The following is a 22764-nucleotide window of genomic DNA, read 5'->3' on the forward strand; positions in this document are numbered from 1 at the left end:
ACGTTGAGTTAAGTAATATTGACGGTAAATGGGAGTAAGAGAGGTAATCAGGAGGTACGTATCAAAAGATAGCATTTTGCGGCTGAAGAATTTTGTCGGCAATGTGTTGGGATATTGGTAGCTCGGGTGTATTGGTTGGTAATTGATCAGGTGGCTGTTGATCTGTTCGCCGAGCTTGGAAATTGATTTGCACAATCAATTGTAAATCAATTGCCAAGCTCGGCAAACAGATCAACAGCCACCTGACCAATTACCAACCGAAGAATTTTGTGCATATACTGAAGACAGAGTCGAATTATCTACGCTGATACCAGTGGGAAAGCTGTCGTGAGCATAAACTACTGATACATAAAAAGTACACATTATAGTCGTTTAGTTCAAAGCAAACATTTTGCATTCGGACAACCTACATAGATTCTGAGCAAAATTATTCCACAAAAGCGTCGATTTGTTAATGTTTCTTCAAGCTGCCACAGTTTCGTTCACCCATGATTCGGGGAGTTGGGGTAGGTAGCTGCGCGTTGGAAGCTGAAGCTGATAAATCAGTGTGTAAATATAACACTGTAGGTGGACTGTTAGGTCAGGGGGTTGGGAAAGGAGCTATGCATTGAAGGCAATAGGTTGGATGCACAAGTGCCAATAAGGGCGCGACTGGGTGATGTCTGACAATGTCTCCATCCACTGATGTGGCCCGTCTCGGGGTCCCCACCCAGGAAGACGGCAATGACTAGCGCAGCTGGGTTTGCTGGTTTTGGCTTCTATACTTCGCTGCCAAGTCATTGTTTGACCACCTCTGGCTCTAATCTACCCTTCACGTGGTTGTGCGAAAAGAGCTCTTCGAGGAAGTCGGTCGACTGGCATACGCAGCAAGTGGCCAAGCCAGCACAACCTACGCAGTGTGATCAGTTCATCTATCGAGGGTGAGTTATTTCTCCCGAATACCATTCGACGTACCTCAGAATTGCTGATCCGATGTTCCCACCAGATTCGGGCAATGCTCCGAAGACATCGATGGGCAAACACTGAAAGTCTTTTGACATCCTCGGTGCGCAGCGGCCAGGTTTCTGACCCGTATAGTAATATGGAGCGAACCGCAGCATTGTAAACTCGACCCCTGGCAAAGAAGTTATCATGCCTAAGCCACAGGTGACGTAGGTTCGCAAAAGCTGCTCTGGCCTTCCCAATTCGGATGGAAATATCATCTTTCGCGAGATCACCGGGACAGGTACAGCTGCCCAGGTAAACAAATTTGTCTAACACCTCAATCGGTTCATCAGCAAGCATGAGGCTAGGGTTCGAGCCCACCCAGTCTTGTAGTAGCACTTTACACTTTGCAGATGTGAAGCGCATGCCGAACCGCGAGGTGGAATTATCTAGATCATTTAATATTGCTTGCATTACCATGGGGTCAGATCCCAGAAGAGCTATGTCGTCTGCGTACTCGATGGCTGTGAGCGGGGGCCCAGGGAGCACTTCGAACCCACAGGCATTAGAGGCTGGTAGTGAGTCTTCCATGATCGTATCAATGACGAAGTTGAAGAGGAAAGGTGAAAGAGGACAAACCTGTCGGGCACCACTGGATGTGGTGGACTCAGGGAAAGCTTCCCGTAGACCTTTACATGGCCGCAGGATTTGGCATACAGGGCCTTAATGAGGTTCAAGGATTTATGGATGACACCTTTGCTCCACAGACACTGCCATAGTGCTTGGCGGTCCACGGAGTCAAAGGCAGCTTTCAGATCAAGAAAAACAACCATTGTTGGTTGCTGGAAGCAGTGTCGCTGTTCCAGAATCTGACGCACAAAACTGTCTGGCGGACACTATTTTTAGTATAATAGCAGTGACAAAATATTGCGGTCCAAAATTCTGAAATGCGATTATGCATTCATTCCTTCTTACTAAGTTTCTGAATTACAAGGGAGTATATTTCCAGGAAACTGCTGTCTGTTTAAGGTTCCTGCATTTGAGTTCCACTTAAATGGCTTGTTGGATAAACAACCAGGATAGTGACTCATTGACACATTTTCTGACGTTGTCGCAAACTTGAGTGAACACTCAGAATACTCATTTCTTGTGAAGTTATGAGTTAAAACTACAGAAATATTGGTCTTGAATGAGTATGAATCAGTAGGTATCTTTGAACAGAGGTTTTTTGCATATATTATTTGTCCTTCTCTAAAATGGTCTATGTTTTAGACCAAGGCGTTTACTAAAATACTCATTGCAAAAAGATGCCGTAAGTGCTTTTAGTTCTACTCGTTTTCCAGCAATATATCAGAAATTTCCCACAACGTAGTTTTTCGCATTTTTAACAGTCGTACACGTCAGTGGACCGAACTCGAAGAAAAAGGCGAAGTACGGAATTTCCGCGACATTCGATCTCCCATAAATCAACTTACGCAGAAACCATCATAGAGCTTCTCAGATCTCTCGTTGAGAAATTTATTACTTCCGAGGAGAGTTGCACCGACATAATACCCGTGCAGAATGAGATAAGAAAGCTGCAGAGCCTCCTTGAAAATAAAGAATATCAGCTGAGTTCAACAGGTAATTTTCATCAAGGTCTGGTACAGCAGTGAATTTTGAATATCCGACGATATATTCAGTCATAGTAAACGAAAATCAATATGCGCCAAGCAGGGACAGCAAAAGAAAACAAAATTTTATGGCAAGGGGTTTTTATCGGTGAGTTTCACAGGTCTCGTTCATCCTTGGTGTTTTACTTGGCATCATTCTTCAAGCTAGATTTTTTGCGTTTTCTGAGTTTCCCACGACGAAAATGAAATTAACTGCAGGTAGGCTTATCACTGCAATCACATACTAAGAGAAATTTTGACTAAAGAGCGTGAGTCAGGGTGTGGGTAACTTATTTGCCACACTCTACCACACAAGCATTCCCATTATTGTTCAGTTACGTTGGAACCTCAAAGGCATTCGTTAACAAAATCATGAGGAAAATGTTAAACATTAAGGAGAATTTAACGTAACCAATTCGGACATACCGTTGCTATGACCAGGTTGATTACTATGCCGGAGAGCTTCGGTACCGTAAGTAAATCTTCTAAGTCTCAAATTTTGCCGTTCTGGAGGCCCATGATTCCAGACTATGTGCTAGGAGCACCCATACAATTAAACTCACAATTTTGCGGTCAGTAGACTAAATAACCATCTCCACTTCTCAGCGGCGTTTCAGAAACCCTAGAAAGAATCTAGTGATGAGGATCTGGCTGGCGAATTTGGCTGCCAGTCAGTTAAGCCACATCACGTGGCATGACCTTTGACGACATGGTGCGGATGAGCCGCACTTCTGGAGGGGGTACGATAACCTTGGCTGGACTGATCAAATTAAACTTATCGCGACGGGTCAGGAAACGCTTTTAAAAACATCTAAAAAGATGGGGACGAATGATGTAGGCTTGAGTGAAATAAGCCCATCCGAATAGAAGTATCACGGCCAACAGTGTCTTCAAACGAACAAGTGCTAATTCAGTGCCCCTGAGGTGTAATACTATGCAGTAGCATAAAACTGCATAGAGGGTAAGGAATTTGTTAAAACAGTCTACTACATCTTACTAAAACTATGGAATCATATTTAAGACTTTGTCTGAGCTCTTCACTCCAGAGTATATTTAAGGAGAGTGCTTTGAAGCAAAGACCTCTTGAATCAGTATCAAATACGCGCCTTCTTTACCGCAGTAACCTTGTGTCCTATATACAACCGGTTTCTTCAACAACAAATATCACTTCACCACCGACGTTTGAGAAGTAACGCCTTGTTGCTTTCCTAACAAACGTTTTGGTGCATAGGATGTAAAAAGCTGTTTCACCAGGAACCTTCTATTAATTTTGTTGGTCAAATTACCTGTGGCGGGGTAGTGTTTTGATTGAGTCGTACAGAGCTGTGACCACACAACCTCCCATTAATTCATTTTTGCTGGCGCTTTCTGTTTTATTCGGTTATGCATCTTTTCTTTTCAATTAAAGTGGACTGAATTTAAACTTTTCAGTCACAAGTGCTTGCTGAGTCTTCTTAATTTCTTCTTCACTGCCGTTTCCTCTATCATCTTGGAAGGTAACTTGTGTTTTCCGTGGATCATCCACTATGAGGACTAACAAAACTGGAGGGATCGTGGGCTGAATTGACCAAACCACTTGTTATCTGAATATTATTTATATATACGTATATATATAATATTATTCATTAGCAACACCGACAGCGAAATGATTTAACTCAGCTCAACCGACTGAGGACATCTTGTGAAAGCACTTGGGCGTACCTTATTACAGACTTACCAGATAAGCAATACACACTAGCTTGTCGAAAGACAAGTGTTCCAGGCGACTGAAAATGTACTCATGCGAGAACATTCCCCAATGGTAGTTGAAGTGATGACCAGGACAAATGATAGGCGGCATGCACCAATGCGAGCTGCTTATTTATTTGCTATATGTCGATGCGTACCATTACATGCATGCCCCCTGTTTCGAGTTTGGCCACAAAATAGTTTGACTATAAAATGGACGTTAGTTAAGTTTCGCTTATGAGGCAGAAGTTGCATTAGCCAATGAAAAGACCGTTATCCATCTGATTAGTGAGGGGTCAAATTTCAGGATCTCCCATCTAGAATACGGGGGTTGACGGAAGAGTCGTCACAGTAATGATAGTAGTAGGGTTGGAGTGCTGGGCGCAAATGCACTCAAGCTTAATGAATATGGATACGTTTTTCATCTCCAAGAACAGCTCCCATTTTTAAGACTCAACATTTTTCTGCCTCTTCCGTTATTCTAGTCTTCATTAAACCTCTCCTACTTTTTGTCATAGTACTTCAGTGGCACTGCAAATTTCTGAAATCAATCCTCAGGGACGATTCGTGAAAATTTACAACGCCGATAACGAGGTAAGAAAATATTCTTATCATTTTAAAATTCTTTCAGTAGTGACCGTTGAGAATGGAAAGCTGGGAAGCAGTAATCTGAAATGACTCAATGACTTGCAGTCTGCAGGCTCTCATATAATTCTAAAATTTATACTTGCTTGGTTTTTTATTTTTTATATACTGTAACCCCACAAAACGATCAATCAGTCAATGAATTTCACACGTGGTACACTGGGTTGACCGTGTACAGATGATGACCGTCTGATAGTGAAATAATGTATACGGCACGTATCAAATTACCATTCTGTTTGCGTATTCCAGTCATTTACCACGTACACGTTATAGGTAACTGCATTTCCAAATCAGAACAATTTGATCCGTTCTCACACCTGAGAGAATTAAATAAGGCGGAAAATCTCACTTAACAAGCTACTGCTGCAGTCAGAGTTTCTGGGTACTAAAGAAAACTCAAAGCTTTTTATCTGAATAGTCACGGAGCTGAAAATTATTTAACGACTGGCTTGGAATTCGGCCTGCGCGTTAACTTTATAAGCCTGACTACAAGACAAGGGACTTGTCAGGTCAAAATACTCTGAATTCCACCATCATTATCTTAACTTTTGATCGAATCTTAAATTTATATTTCCACATTACGGAATGGTTGAATTCTCCACCAAGTGAGGAGTCTGTTTTATCTACTTCCGTGAGGTATGTGGTTAATAGACGGATTCACACTTAGTCTATGCAAGTTGCACAGTAGTTTTACACCAAAGGATTGAGACTGCTGAGGAAGTGGAGACCTGACCTTGCATCAGACAGCATTATATTTATCTTGCAAAAAACATATTTCTATTGTATTTTTAGACAATTTCTAAATGGTGCACCAAACTAATACTCTGCTCAGTCACGAAAGAATGCTCTTTTCGTAAGTCAGGCTGGTCTATGGCAGAAGTGGGTGAGTGAACAGTTTGTCGTACGCCTCACTTACCCATCATCTAGAAGACAAGCTTCACTTCGATTTTCTAGGTTTATTTTTCTTCCGTCATCTGGTACAGATGTTAGTAAGGACTAACTTTATTATGTAGTACGTCCAAAATGGATGTTGTGCTATCACTGCTTTCAAGCAAAGAAATGAATCACCTAATACAAAACGGGGAGGGCTTATTCCTTCAAGAAATATGTGATACCCCTCTTGAGCAAAACCATTTCGCGCATTTCCTGAGAACAGTCCTAAATAATAACTTAATAGGTAGGAACTTAGAAACTGTAAGCTCCGTGACGTTTTTGGGTATCATACTATCAATCCATGAAGATGCAGTTAGGGTTTTTCGGCCTTTTGGTGAAAAACGACGCACAGCACATACACATGCACCACAAAGAAACAACGTCTTTGCGGAAGTCTAAAGTGAAACACGATAACACGGTCAATTTATACAGATCCGTCGCATTTCCCACTGCAGAGCTGGGGGTATATTTGTTTGTACTCGACCATATCCTATAAATGCATCGCGGCATCCTGATAACAAGAGAAATGTGGCTGCTTGGCTTTAATTTCGCTGCAGATATTGCGAGGTCCTTCTTGTGAGTTTAACATGACAAATCGGGTGATGCAATGGCCGTGCTTTACGTTATAGTAGGCGACAGTGCTAGAATAGGACATGACACCGGGTGAGGGGCGCGGCCATAGTCTAACAAACTTCCCTTCTGCTCAGTCACCACTCACACCTTGTAACCTAACTTTGTACTAGCAATTTAGTTAAGGTGATGTCAAAATGATAAGACATTCACATGTTGCTCAACCCAACGCGAAATACTCTTAAGTAGAGTCTCAAACTGTCCTGGTGCACGGTGAAAACGGGCAACGGGATTTAAAATATGTTGTGAAACAGTTGTCGACACATTCCCAAAGATCGTTATAGGCAGACCATGTAAAGTGCCTCTGGTGCCATAAGAGCTTTTGCAAACCTTCCTCCTATTGATGACAACGAAAAACAAAAAAGTGTGAAATATGAGAACCTAACGAACCCAATAGCTGGATCTGTATCATATGAGGTCGTCAGATTTCCAAGAAGATTTGACTCATTTCAGGGTTAAACTGCTGCAACAGAAGAGTACTCTATTACCACGGATTCCATATATAATGCCATACATATGAATGCTTTTCATTGAGATTTATCTACTGTTTAGGTTTGTCTTTTTGCATACTTATACATCCATAGCATGCTTCAGCCTCAATAAACTGGTACATGCCACGCTGGAAGATAGACACTTATGAATTTTCACAAAGGAGTTGAGAAAGCTCCTGTGTATTTACCGCAGATTTTATACAGTCCTTTGGACTTTGATCCGATTTCACAAATTTATGCAGTAAAATAGTCAACCCTCTCCGGACGGTAGAGCTTAAGATACTATATTTATTTTTCGCCAAAAAAACATGATAATAAATAGGCTTTTGGCTGTTTTCAAGCGGGTTCTGCAAAATATTTTCTAGAATTCCACTTCGTTACTTAAAAACTGAACTGTCCGTTATGTGGACCAACAGTGAACTTCTAAATAAGGTTTACTTCATGTCGCTGGGGTTTCCAAGTCGACGTTTTTAACGAAACTCAAGGAAAATTGAACTAATCCTTCAGGAGAACTGTCTCCCTCTCCAGTGTTACGGACACAAAATAAGGCACGACGTGGGTATCACAGCTGTTATCATCTGGCTTGTGTTATTCTGCAGTCGGCTGCAGTAGGGGTGCGTAAATGAAGTGACTGGAATAAAGTAACTGCGATTCAGCTGACTGCATTTCCCACCTGACTGTGAGTACAACCAGGAAGAGGCCGATCTAATTTCCGAAAATCATCTTGCTAAAATTATTTGGAGGTGAGAAAAATTTTGAGACGGTGCACCAATGTTTTTTTAAAGCTTTTAAGTTATCGGGAGGAATATGTGTATACGACACGGAGTTGTTACGAGGCCCAATAAAACCACAGTGCAGCCAGTCTGTACATCAACCACCACAAATGTTGAAAGAACAAACGTTTCTGCATAAGTGCCAAAATTTGGCCGATACTCACTTGTCTCTGTAGTTTGCCACGTCAAAATGGCCCAATAATAGCAAAGATTATTATCGCCTATCTGTAATGGGTAAATTGGCTGTCGTTGAGTGTTTTTTGATGTGCATCCACAATAGCTTGCAGTTGGTGATATTTTCGTGATAGGACGTTGGTGTCCCGACATGTTCTTTCTTTATTTGTCCTTCTAGCCAGCAAAACGGTGGAATTAGAGTTAAGAAAGTAGGTCTATTTTTCCATTCGGCTGCAAATTTGAACACAGCAGCTCGGTAAGTTCAAACGATCTTAGGGAAATTGGACAGTCGTCTCATTTATTTCGGGATGGGCGATCACTGGAACTGACGAATTCCGTTGCCATTAGAGCTGTCGATTTCTAAGATCTACGGGATGGGGTTCCTGTAGCAATAAACATGAAAACTGCGGCAGAATGTTGAAATTATGCCAAACACGATTAAAATCTCTGTCTACATCCTCACAGCTGACAAACAGAAACGATGGATTTATAATGAACAACCGGTGCATAAAGTACTTTTAGTGAATTGTTGGTTCACTTGTTCATCATATTCAGGTATTTTGGGAGACAGACATTTAAGCGACTACGTTATCGCTTGATTCCATGTTTGAATCTCTGTGTTTCAAAGTTCAGATATTCATATGCCGTCGTGGTGATTTATAATATCTTAACAGGAGTACGATTTGAGTGCATGTAAGCTCATGCAAACTATTGATGGGGATCTGCTTAACGAATATGAATTCGATCAACTGATATATCTTCCTGCCAAAACATCAATCATTCTCTGGACGAATGATATATACAATGAATTGTCGCAACAGAATCATTCTGCATCAATCCGCTGCCCAGATGTCCTATGCTGGGGATCAGGGCCTAACTGTACCACAAGTTTATACAGCCCTTCAGGTCAGGTGAGTCAATTTTCATGATGCTGTGTGTACTCGTACAACAATGCTTAACTCAAAGCCAAACAGATTCATGGAGAAGCAATAAGGAACGACAGCCTTTGAGTCCAGTGCCCTACGAAAAGCGAATTAGAGTTCCAAGATGAAAATTTACGTTTTTTCTCTTCACTCAGACCGGAAAAGACTGTAACGAAAACAAGTAAAAACAACGTTCTTCTGCTTATTTTGCTTCGACAAGGACTTTCAGTCTACAAGGGCAACTTTATCTCGGCACCGATAGCGTTAGCATTGAACTAATGCGCTAAGTACCACCTCCAGTTTAAACAAAGAAATGGATGGTTTCAACAAACTTCCTCTTAATAAATCAGGGAAGATGAATACTGTTGTATTTCGTCATGGTCGATCAGGCCGTCTGTCCAGCTTTACTGATTAAGTCCGGTGCACTACTCTGTTACTAATAAATAACAAACAAACAACTGTACGGTTACATACAACGCACATTATGCCGTAGCCCTCACTTCGTCCCATAGTAGCATGAAATACCGGCGATTTTAATGGTAGCCTCGTTAGCGTGATCTATCCTTCCCCAGAAACAAGATGTTTGTAGTTTTGAAGGAGCAAGAGGGCTACTGAAAGATTTCAACCACAACTGATTCAAGTTGGAACAGTAGTATCAGAATGCAATGAAATAAAAGCTCATATATACACAGCGGGATGGCCTGTGCCAGAAGAGGCTGCCATCTGAACGTCTAGATGTTCTACCAGAAGGAAATCCAAGTCAGCGTATTCATCTGGCACTCGAGAACACTGCTCCCACCTTATGCCAATTTTTGCTTATTTCTGTGAATACATGAACGAGTTGACAGGTAGTGAAGTAAAACAAATGTATCGAAGATGTTCCGTCGTATAACTATAAAATGAAGCACATGCTTTAGTATATTTGGAATTACAAGCAAACGCAATTGATTTTTTAAATTAGCGGCATGACTTTCAGCGACTTTCAATTTTTACGTACATCTCAGGATTTAGTCAATTTCACCCAGCGGGAGCGCCCGCCATTAATAACGGCGATTCTGCTGGATTACACCAGTAGTCCGTATTTAGGTGGGAATAGCCGCACAACGAAGAAGTACCAATTTGGCCCTTTAGATGCAGTAAATTCACATTTGAACCACCTCTTTGACTCCCCAGGAACGCCCCATCATTTGGAATTAGTCATTGTGGTCAATAACTTCGTTTTTTTTTGTTAGAAACTGAGGGTAGCGGAGATGCAGGTTAGTTGTCAAAAAACTATTTCCCATATAGTAAAATTCGGAACCCAAGAGAAAAACAGTTGTGCACTAACAATAAACAGAACATGTCGACCACACAGAGTATATTTTCCCCTGAAACACTGGCTGGAATAAATTCTACGTACGTAGACATGATATTAGAAAGTAGAATGAAAATGCCTACCTTAGTGTGGTATTTTTCTTCCATTTGTACACCTAAAACTTCCAGAATACATTGTCCATTATTTTCAAAGGATTAGCGTTGTAAGTAAGCAACCGCTTCGATAATCAAACACCACTCACTACACTCATTTTGGAAAAAGCGGTAGTCTTTGGGAAGCCACTCGAAAAGCTTTTCATTTGCTACTCAAAATCCCCAGGATGTCTCGTGGTCACACATTTAGGCTGAATATGTATCACTCATAAAGAAAATGTGATACTCATCATATTTACTTCTAGCTTTTCATTACCGTACAGTTGAGCTTACCTTTAGGCTTATCAGAAGGTGCATGTGGATAGCGATCCAACTATCATTATGCCACTCCTCGTGTTTTCTAACGATGGTACGCCAGAGGTACCCTGAAATGTGTCAGATCTCACCAGATGAGCATCATTTTTGGTTCTCGCCTGGTGTGACGTATGTTATGTTACCTTAGTTCTTAAGCAAGTACGTGGTAGCACTATGCCGTTTTGCCTGGCGTGAACTGAGCATATAAGCCTACTCCTACATTCTTATTTCAAGCTTCTAGCTCAACTCTGTGGTGTCAATGAAACCAAAGATGATTGTGTAGTCCGCTTATCCAAAATGAGTTCTGAGGAATGCAGCTGCATCCCTATTGGTCTCCCCACGACTATTCCGTGAGTTACTGTTCTGCTTGAAAGTTTAAACGCCTAGTACCACATCACCTCATCATGGAGTTCTTGTTCCAGTTAGCTGTTTTCGATGTAATTAGAGTACAGAGTACACCAATGTGACAAAAACCAACGTAGTTAAAAAGAAATCTACATGTTGCAATCAAGAGACTTGTGATTTCCTATTTGTAAACGATGCAAATGACAATACTCGTTTCTAACGTCCGTCAGCTAAAGCTATCGTTGATGTATGAATGGTTTCCCATCCCAGTATAAGAAAGCGAAATTATTCCGGGCAAATGTACATCGTCGGAAATAAAGTACTCACAGTGCCATGGTTGTGCATCTGAGGAGTGCTTCCCTCGAAAACGTTTACAATTGTCGGCTACTGTTCGTTCATTGCTCGATATTACAGAGCTTCTAAAAGGTTTGATTCTAAAATAATCATCAATCCAAATAGAATAAATAAAGGTTCGTTGAGAAGGGTTTTATGAGCGCTTGGTAGCATCATTAGTTTGGGACCATTGTGTTTGTTAGCCTTGTCAACTATGCACAAATTACACCTATCACAAACCAGTAACAGTGCAGAAAAATATATTGCGTAACACAGAACTTCTGCACCGATAAGCTCATCAGGCTTCAGCAGCTCTGACGACACCTGAGTGCTGAGGATGTCGTCTGGATATCGTTCTCTTTGGAATGAAGATGATGTTATTGATGTTTATGGTTGAGCTATATTGGACTGCTTGACTTCAACAACCTGTACTGTCGGTATAGATCTCCCAAACTGAAAAGTAGTGATCTAGTGGCCACTACAATGCATTATCTGCAGATGCTTCTTCAGACACCTTTTTTTAGAAGCTTTTTCAGAAGCCCACAGTAAAGCAAATTTCGTTTGCGCGGGGTTTGCTGCTGTAAGTGGGTGACAACGGATCCGAGATCCTTATGAAGTGCAAAAGTATTTTGCACAAAATCATCTCGAACGAAGTGTTCATCTTTCTTTTGTTGTGTACTGGAGTTTAAAACTCATGAACAAATGCAAATTTACTCCCACGCAAAATTAAAAAAAACAACACTACACCGAGCATAACAACTCCCTCTGCTAACAAGCAGATAAAAACCCAAGAAGGGCGAGACAGGTCGTGGGCTGTCAAAGAATTTTCAGCAGCCCTATTAGTAGTGTATTACGTCTATGCACTGTATCGCGATATCCCGAGTATCAAGTGGCCCGGTTGCTTAAAACTGTTGCAGACGAGAGATTCATCTGGGTTACAGGTGAGTCTTTTGTCAAAATCAAACTGGCATGCGAATTAGTGCACTTTGCTAAAGCCGTGTACGGATGGTACACCAAGTCGTGTGTACGCAACAGCTGTTTGAAGCTTTCCTGGTCACGATAATGAAAGCACCTACTTTTAAATGAGCCAGGAAATATCCGTTGTTTGAGTAGTGCGTAAAATTCACGTCTTTTAGTGCTGCGAACTTATGGCAGCTTTCTGCACTCACGTGGCGTAATTTACTGGGCTAGTGATACTGATAAACAAGATAGTCAATCTTCTTGAAGGCGGCCGTAGAAATAGCCTAACATGTCAAATGGACAGCGGATCATATGTCGAAGGTAGTTTACAAACCGTTCAGCAACTGTTGTGTGTATACCAAAACAACGTAAGAGCCAACAGTGTTCCTGAGTGAAAAAAATATGTTTCTTCAGAGAAGTCTGTGGATATACTTTAAAATAGCCGGTCACCGTTGGCTGATTCTTTATTTTATGCTAACTGAACATGATTAGGCGCAGGGCTAAGAAAATGGACCAACGTTTTTTGACTACTCAGGTCGAGAATGTCTTTTTCAAAGTGACTGATTAATATCCACACCGCTTCGCGTTCGGTTTACGCTTGACGAAAGGTTTGCCTCATACTGAAGGATTCTTCCCGGAAGCCTAATAGCTGTGTTAAGTGTTGGAGGAACTCCCTCTAAAAAATTCTGCGTAGGACACGTGTACAGCGTCCAACAAAAGTTAGATTGGTTAGATCCGTGCTGTACACATCATTGGATAAAGGGTTCTGTTGGATGGATAGCAGTCGTTCAATCTGGCAACGTACATGTCAGTATGTACATAACTAGCTTCACACCGTGACGATTAACGGCCGTTGCCACAAGGGGATACGAGTCTTATAAACAAACCAATGATGGCTGTAAAACAAATGCATCTTAATTCAATTCCAAACTTCAGACCTCCGAAGCAACGTGAAATGTTCATGGTATTTTCGTGAAAAAATCAATTATGGGTCCCCGTATCCACGTTTCATCGGCAGTTGGGGAGCAAAACCATTTTTTCCGAAATTGCTTAATTTGATCATTCTTAGCCTGAATCCGAGATCCAATTATCCAAAGCGATTCCGCAGTGACAAGAATATTTTTTTCAACCTCAGTGTTCTGTCACCAGACAAGAGGCTCACAGTCCCTTCCGGATTTCATTTCCGGAATTCTTCTTTTAACGTAGTAATTGGATGTGACAAGAACGATGAGTACCCCATCAACATGGTCATTGTTCTTCACCTCATGAAATGGGTGTACCCGAACTGGCTTTATCGCACTTCAAATCCACCCTGGACAGAAGCGGTATGTACGAATAAGTGACAAAAGTTGACACACCGTAAGCAGAACAAAGCAACGAACAACTGTGTATGGGTTATTGGTGGTTGCAGAATTAGTAGAATTCACACTCACATCACGGTCTTTTGAACAGTCCACCTGCTATTTAGGCGAGTATATGCTGGTGAGTTCATATCATTGGGGAAGCAACTGACTCGAGGTTCACTCTTATTAGAACCCATCAGCGGTATATATATTTAGTCTGAACTTCGAGCATGTTATAAGAGAGTGGATTGCCACTACTCTATCATCGCAGGCTGAACGCATCTGAATTATCACGCCTGAAAGGTTGCATCATTTGGCGCTTGAGCGATGTAATTGTTTTGTCCAACGCTTCGAACGACGACACTGCAAATGTTCTGGTCATGTCGATCACTTGACCCGTCCATCAAGACTTTCAGGTGAGATAGATTGATGGACAACCCAAAACGGACAATTTTACCGACTTTTGGTAACTCTCGGTTTTGTATTGGGAGAGTTACGACTGCTGGCAGCCACCATTTGTCGGCAGAGATGAGTACGCACACACCCGCAAGCTTTTTACAAGCTTAGCCGTCTGTTACAAACGGGATCCGAATTTGAACTGCACACCAACATCGTCATTTATGAAAACCTACTTTACAACTTGCGTTAGATGCAGACTGAAGAGGTAGGAACAAGGACATATCCCTTAATGCCTATAAAGATTTGAAAACCGTCTAAAGTCAATTAATGGACTTCGACTTCTGTTCTCATCCCATCATGTAGGTCTGGGAAACGATTCAAAAGTGCTTGTGAGTAGTCATGTATAGCAAGGACTGACCGCAGAACTTCGTGGTTGAGTGAATCAAGAGTCTTCACGAAATCTATGGAGAAGGTCCATACAGGCTGCAAATGTTCGCTGGACTTTTCTTGAATTGATGGTGTGGCACATACCAAATCCATTGTATGATGACCAACACGAAAAACAATCCATGAGGTGCAGTTCGATAACAGAGCAGTCAAACGGTCAAGTACGGCTCATGCCGGAAGCTTACTTGTTCAACTCAGCGGGTTGATATCAATGCATTCATCGGATCAGGTCTTACTTATTTTTCCTTTATGGAGGTGCACAATCTTTGTATTCCGGTGAGACTTCCTGTTTTTCCTGGTGTGCTTGATCAATTAAAGAAGCGCCCCGTTCAAGGTCGTAACCGCACCTGATGACTTCTGCAAACAAGTCATTTAATAATCCCAGGCGTATTTAGCGCACCCCACCAATAATCAGAGGGGGGTCAATTTTCTACGAGATAGTTCATCTGGTCCATCCGATTCAATGCCCATAGGTCGGATGAGGAGAGTACTTTCAGTATTTCTGCCTGTCTGTTTCAGTCTCACAGTGACATTTTGGAGAGATGTGACCGGATTGATACATGATCCAGAAACGACTATCGGAGGATGGTAAAATTATATGTACTGCTGCCTAAGAGGGAATCCCTCAGTACATTTGTTTTTTCCCATCGTTCGACTCTGGTGCATTTGGCTTGTTGATTCATGTCAGTTTGAGCACCTTCTAACCATCATTTCCCAGATGGACAAGAACATACTCAGGGCCAACTTTATCTCTTTAATTCTGTTGTCAAGCAAGTCAGGCCATCTGGGATTAGTTACCGGACCTACCTGTGTTTTAACAATTAGAGCTTCAGGTTGCGACACGCACTCGTCAACTGCATGGATAGATTGAAATTCTCTATGGAAGAGAATGTTGGCAGCTCAGGTAGCATAGATGGTCGTTGGTTTGTTCGCCGAGCTGGGCAATTTGATTGAGGTCCATCAATACAGAAGCCAGTTGGCGCTAGCGTATCAACCTGATTATCTGATTTCTCACACTGATGTGTCAGTTGACGGAGTTCGCATAGTATGACTCGCAAAGCTGGGTGTTTAACTTGATTCGGACAGGCTTACAGTCTGTTCCAGCACATCTCGAATCTCTTTCTCGTAATCGATAAAGTGGCTTATTGGATGGGACTGACCACTGTTTCGGCATTGTAAGTACTTACTGTTGTTCCAGACAAAATCCTCGACGTTCGCAGGCTGAATGCCTTGGTGCCAAGAATGCCTTGCCATAAGAGATGATCTTGATCTCCTTGTACCTTCAAGTGTCCTGGCAAAACAACTGACCACAAAGAGGACAGTGTGTCAGTGTAAAGTTCACCGAACAAGGCGTTGGAACGTAATTTCTGATCACGATCACGTAAATCCCCGGGGGGGAATAAAGTAAGATGTAGGCTTTGTCATTGGAATTCTGGATGGATTTTCACTAGAAGCAGTCGGGCGATACAAAAACAACACCGTGATCTCGTCTTCCTTCTGACTGATAACAAACTGTATGAAAGTGCATTTAGAAGTAAATGATAGGGAATCGATGTATTTCATGTATAGATGTAATTTTGCCCCAATTGAGACAAAATGAGTTAACAAGCAAACTACCAAACCAGCAATCCAAGTCAGATGGGGATAGTGGTGAACCACACTGCTCAAGATGGGATCGCACTACCACTTCAAATGACAGTGGAGATTACCTGTCACCTTTGAAGCCTAGCTAACAGGCAGACGTACAGACAAATTAACAGTAGGCTCGGGTTTAGCTAGTGACGGGTCACAGCCAATAGTCCAGTTTTGATTGCCTGATGACACTAGAATGAGACGAAGTGAATCTACTTAAAGCGTGATTTGTGGTGGATTTCGACATTACACCAGTTTTTTCCCAACATGGACTGTTTGACCAAAGAATCTGTGAGTCGGATTGAGGACATAGAATGGTATTAGGCGGACAAAATCCGCCATTTAGCAAGGCAGTGACCTTTTGCAAAGGAGCTTTCATTATCACAGTCTTATCCCCTCTGGTCTACGAGATAGACCCTTATTTTCGTTCGAACTTCAAGGACTTCTCTGACAAGTTCTAAAGCTGTGGGATTTCCACTATCAAAGAACCCTTGTTTGGTGATTATTCTGAAATTAATTCATCTTGAATCGAAAAAGACTGAACAGGCATTCTAACGTGAGCTGCTGTGCTACTTATTTTGCTATTGTGTAACCGGACTTCTTATTGTTTCAACCTGTTGATCGCCCGCTCTATGACGATGTTCAAACGATACAACTACAGGCGTCAGAAAAAGACCTGTGTGTTCATTGCAAATCAGATAAATCTGTTGTTGCTGGTTAGCGTCTGCATAAACATCTCGTCACAGGGTGAAAACATTCCTGACATTGTCTACGCTGCTTGGCTTAGCTGCTTATCCCATTTTAACCCCACCCCGGGACAGTTCAATAAAATCCAGAAAATAAAGATCTTTTTAAAATGATGATTTGCCTGTGTTTCATTTCTAACTCTCAACTTGAGAAACCGATGTGCTCCAAAGAGTTGGGACCACTCGATGCAGTTACAGATCACTAGCCAGCTTTATTAGTGTGAATAAGGCTCTTTGCTTTGGAATGAAATTTCAGACAGCTGAGCAGCATATGCTTTTGTATCTTGTCCCTCATTATTCAATCAATCAGCTTTTTCTCTTCTAGATCACTCAGTCCCTCAATGGAGTTCAATATCGATTGTATTAGCGTTCAAGGTTTCACAGCGTCAGTATTTTTTTGGCAAATTTAAACGCCGTGGAGCCTATCCAGTAAAACAGTCAAAGATTCTGGATCCTACTTGAATATTGCGCTTGATCTTTACTTCAATCATATTAGCTTTTTTGCTCCTCAAAAGCGATAGAACAGAATGATATTTCGCGGTCATTAGACGCTGACGCTTATTGCATACGGACATTTACGGGGGAATAATTCATGGCATACTTGATAATCAAAATGTTTTGCAATCCGAAACCAAAGTTTGTTATGGTAAATCCGAAATAACAGGCGTCTGATCAACATGGTTTGGAGTGTGACTGACTACTTTTTCCACGTGTTGTTCAAGTAAACCAATGACAAGTCACGAGGTAAATATTTATTTTTTGCACCTAACGCTAGTTGACCCTACGAATACATTGCCTCATTTTCAGTAAGAAATCTGGAGACAGTCAAACAGGTTCAAGAAAAATACCTGATCTCTTTCACAAGATAAAGAAGAATTCAATCACGCAACACGTCCAAGAATTTAAACCTACATATTCTCCGACGCATCAGGCCAGAAACTAAACAAAGCCGAAATACCCTGCTTCAGGCAAATTCCGATCATGATCTCTGTACAGGTTGGTTTCTTGTAATTCACTGAGTCAGTTTTGCTTTGAGTGTGCAAATAAGATGTGAGGCGCGTACGGATAACATCCGATGCATTTAACTGTGGGCTCGAAAGCCGAAGAATAACCGGCATAGTCTTCCATATTACGAGGCATCAGGTATGGCAAAGGACATTTACTGCAAAATTCCTAATCGTAGCTTGGCAACGCAATTCATTTGTCTTTAAGAGACGGGAAACAACGAATACCGCGAAAGATAGGATGTGAAAACTAAAGAAGGGCAAATAAGAAGAGAGGAGCTACTAGCCCAACCACGCACTGTTCGTCTCCTCGGACGTTTTCAAGTCAGATCGCACAGCTAGGCATATAGATCAAACTCCAGGGTTAGGATGGAGTCAGTGCATCTACAACATACCTTTTGTCTAAGGCTCTAAATGCTAGCAAAAATAGCGATCCCGTTACTTTCAGTGTGGTTTTTCTTCTAAAAATGACTGCCTAGGAAATGGGAATTCCTTACAAGGGCCAATATTTTGTAGACATGTTTGTGTTCTGAATGAGGAAATACAATTAGCTGCACACTTTAAGAAACGTCGTTCATTTATCAGAAATTCATCTATCCTACAGTAGCCAATTAGGCTGCTTCAACTATGCCAGGCACCGTTAATTCCTAATTCTTAATTTCCCTTCTGGCACTCACTGCTTGCAGATAATACTCAGTTTTTGCCTCATAATTAAAAAGTAGATTGCTTCCAAAAAAGCTTTGTTTACCCTCGCACATTTTGAATGACTGGTTGTTCATATAGCCTGAAGACTGTATCGGGATATTGCAGCGAAGCATCTGTGTTCAATACTGATGTCATGCTGTCGATGATGATACTGATGACGTATTGGAGTATAAAGGCTTTTTAAGCTTCCAGATTCCCATAATCCCCTCAGATGTGGTCCTCAGCAGTAGCTTCTTTGTCCTATTAAACGTGATCTAGGTTGCTCTCGTTTATTTAGACGAACTCCAGCGGACTTGACAAAAACGAAATAACTAATTTAACTTGGTGAAATTCCGTTTCACTGGATTGACTTCTAGCCTCATTCACCTCCCAGTTGAGATGAACCACAATTACTATCTGAGCGTTGTTTGTCTGAAACAAACCCCATCCAAGGCATAACTCACCAATGAACATCATTCACGCCCGAAGAGAAGATGCACAACCGTGAAGCAAACAATCTAGATTCAATACACTACATTTGTACTTGTTCTGTTACTTCATTTTCGTAGATTTCGAATCTAGCTATGTATGTCTGCTCATATTCACAACAAAACAGATTTAGGGAACGTTAATTACGGATTCTGATGTTAATTCTAACATTCAATAACTCTAAATGTTAACCTGATCAAATGTATGCCAGCTGATCTTCATCTCGCTTCCTGTTTTCTAGGAGTTCGGATCCGCTGCTTATAGTATTAGAGTTTGTGTGTGTCCATCTGAGACCTCGTCCACTGGCATCTCTGTGTACACCAGTTGATCTGGTGCCCCAAAACCTTCCTACTTTTTTGCCCAAGAAGTACTTAAAATGCTTTTGGACATATTCTGTATCCAGAGAGAACACCTATTAACACTACTGCTGTCTAGATTACATGGGACTATTCATAGTGCATTTTTGAGGCAATCATTCTTTAGGTCAGAAGTGTATTCTGATAATTGTTTTTGCTTACTTTTTGAAATGATATATTCTTCAAGGGGCAAAAGTGTAGCTGTGATTTAATTATACTGGTCAACCACCAGAACTTTGTTCTTCTTTTTAGGTAGATGCAAAATCTTTCAGTTTGATTTTTTCACAGTGTCCATCTACATCTACATTTGATCGAAAGAAAAGCCATCCAAGGTCTTTAGTTGTTTCAACGAAGACACAAAGAGAAAACACAGTCTTTTATTGCGTATTACTCACGCTCAGCTAAACTATTCCTTACCGCGTTTTTCCCTAGTGTACAGGCTAACAAGATCGGGACCGTACCTGGTTCTTCGGATCTGAATACCACACCTTGTTTCGTTCCCATAGGGTCAATAAGACTAACAACGCAGCTCTGTCTTTCATTCCCATTATGTTACTTTTTTACTCAAAGCCAGTTGCGCTATTTCGACATCTGTTTATTCTTCTGTATACCAGTATCAGATATTATAGATGATACCCACGATGAACTCCAAAAACGTTCCCCGCTGCTAGGTCGACAACTGATACACAATTATTCTGCCATACAAATCGACACTATTGAGAATCTTGTTCATCATAAAATGTATAATAATTATTCTATCTAAACCATTTAAATTTCCACTATAGGAATTATGACATGAAGAACAAACATGAAGGGCAGACAGGCTACTTCCACTTACTGTCCATTGATTATTCCTCATCATGAGAAATTGAGCACAAGAGTAAAATTCAGACGCATTCTCCGCAAGTGTGGGACGGAAGAAGCACTCACATGAGAGCGAGGAGCGAGTGGGACTGACAAGCATGGAGGATGTTGTGCGGTCGCACTGGTCGAACCTGACTACCTGGATGTGTCTGAATACTATTCGAAGGTCGTCCATGATTCAGGAACCTTCAGCGCGTGGCTACTCTTGTGGTTCATCGCTCGTAATAAGGAAGAGTGCGTGGGAGTAGCTCGGCTGCCCCTCATGCCTGTCCTTGAAGTCATATTGCCAGGCCCATCACTCTACCGCAACCGAATTCGCGCGGTTTTCTGAAATTTGCGACACACAACAGTTTATTAGCAAGTCAGCCTGACGCTATAACGAAAAATCCGCTAGGTAGTGTTTCAAAACATCGTGAAACAATCCACGTAGAAAATTTTTAAATTTTAGGACCTAGAATGGGTTTTGGGACTCCTCGATCCCGATAGATGGTTGCTTTCTTAGTTTTACTTCACCGAAATCTGTTTGATGATGAATGATAAGTAAGCGCTGATATGAGAACCGTCTAAAACTTCCGGCCACACAGACTCTAAGAGGCTTTGCGCACTTTGACATGGAAAATTCCAGTGGGTCTCGATTAATAACCCAGTTTAAAACAGATCCTAACGACAACTTAGACGTCATGAAGTCAGTCGGACGGTGAGGCATTTGTTGTCGAACACCAACAAAACTGGTGCATTGAGGTTTCAGTAGAGGAAAACTCGTTTACGTCAAATAAGTCGATGTGCTCAAGCACATATTCGGGTATCGTGTGAACGTCTAGCGTTGACAAGGATATGCTCCGTAGGTTGCGCTGGTTGTGTCATGTACTCCGCATGCCAGAAGGTCATCTGCCTCGCAGAACTCTTTTCGCCCATCCCTGTGCTGAGTGGGAGTGATAGAGAGTTGGAGATTGTATGACCTGGCAACCAAGTACGAAACCACTAACCAGTAAACTAAGTCGGATGGGCAACTGCCGCCTTCCTGGTTGGTGACCCCGGGACTCAAATAACCAGTGGTTAATGACATTGGAGGAAATGGCCCAATCGCGCAGTCATTGGCGCTCGTACATCAAAGCTATCGCCTTCAATGCATACCTATCCGATTTCCAAACGAACTAAGCACACCTCCAAGGCTTAGCTTTGTATTCCACTTTCCCGTTTTCCGGTGATCGAAACCGAAATAGCGACAACCAATGTGCTTATGGCACACTGTTTATAGCTGATAAATTGACTGATTGACTGAAGGATATGCGATCGGATAAATCAACAGGTGACTGAGCACCAGCGTGATGTTTCAAGTCATTTATAGATGACGACTCCCATCAGTACCAGGCATCTGGCACAAATTCTTGCACTTAGATTCAGTGATGTTCATTTTCCTACGCTTCGCTCGACTTATTATCATGTGGAGTTATCGTGCGTCTTCCGGAGTGGGCTTCCTAGCCTATCTTGCATCTTTTAGAGGTTCTTTTGGCGAGTAACACTGACATGGCGAGATGGCTTAGCAGACGGGGTGCGAATTTACTGACCGGAAGGTTCGTGGTTTGAACCCGATCTCTGTATCTCGATTTCCCTGTCTGGGCTTGGGCAACCTGGCAGTATCCCAGCTCTCATGCCTCCTTCGGGTGGCATGGCAGCTTGGCACCGAAAAGGTGTTACAGCTAAACGACATTTTCAACACTAAACAAAACATCTGGTCACAGTTTGCCTAACTTCCGTGACCCTAATCTACCCGTCACAATTTAATGGAGTAATCCCCCCTTGAATTTAGCGTCTATGAAAATGACCGACTCTTCATCTATGCCCTCGACATCGTCGTAGCCTCTTCTGAGATTTACATATTTTCTTGTGAGTATATCCTTTCATCGCGTGGTTCGCGTGGAAAAAATGCATTGTTAGTCGTATTCCGATTTCCTAGTGAATGAAGAGAGATTCATGCCATCAATTCACTCACAATAACAGGGTCTGGTTCATAAACAGGCTAGCAACAACATTGGTAAATCCCCCCACCAGCCATTTTCTTTTACCAATAACTCTGAAGTTCGACTGTCAGATTCAGTGGGACTCTTAGGCTTATCCTTTTCACGCTCACCCAGACAGCTCTTGAACCCTTCATTCTTAGTACGCTGTGTTTTATCGGCTTGAATCATTTTCAATATCCCTCGGCCAGCCAGTCAGTTAAACTGATCGGGCTTGCCCGCTGGGTTCGTATGGAGATGAAGCACCAGTGTTGCGCATGTAGAAACGGATTTTCCAAAGAGGTAAGATTTCCTCTTCATGTTGTTGTTCATGTGTCCATGGTGGGTCGCTAAAATATTTCGCCGCAACTAAATAAATACAACATTTTCTCTGCAGACCAAATGCATGACTTTAATATCCCTCCCAAGAACCTTTGGGATGAATATGACTCCTCTGAAAATGACAATTCGTTTAGGCAGAAATTGTTCGTTGGTGATGTTCCAGGCATCTTACTCAGCGACTGAAATGCC

At 41.9% G+C, this 22764-nt stretch overlaps 1 protein-coding gene across 1 annotated transcript; it reads left to right on the plus strand.

Moving 5' to 3' along the window:
• Window positions 1-2325: 2325 nt before the first annotated feature.
• T265_06907 (hypothetical protein) lies at window positions 2326-19598 on the plus strand (the record flags this gene model as incomplete). The annotated part of the gene is made up of 7 exons (XM_009172305.1): window positions 2326-2685; window positions 4823-4898; window positions 8625-8861; window positions 10869-10984; window positions 14378-14737; window positions 17647-17835; window positions 19258-19598. The coding sequence occupies 5 exons, from the start codon at window positions 2666-2668 to the stop codon at window positions 14409-14411; spliced, it is 483 nt and encodes a 160-aa protein (XP_009170569.1).
• Window positions 19599-22764: the final 3166 nt, after the last annotated feature.

This window comes from Opisthorchis viverrini (assembly GCF_000715545.1).
Source record: "Opisthorchis viverrini unplaced genomic scaffold opera_v5_151, whole genome shotgun sequence".
In the NCBI taxonomy this organism is placed as follows: Eukaryota; Metazoa; Platyhelminthes; class Trematoda; order Opisthorchiida; family Opisthorchiidae; genus Opisthorchis; species Opisthorchis viverrini.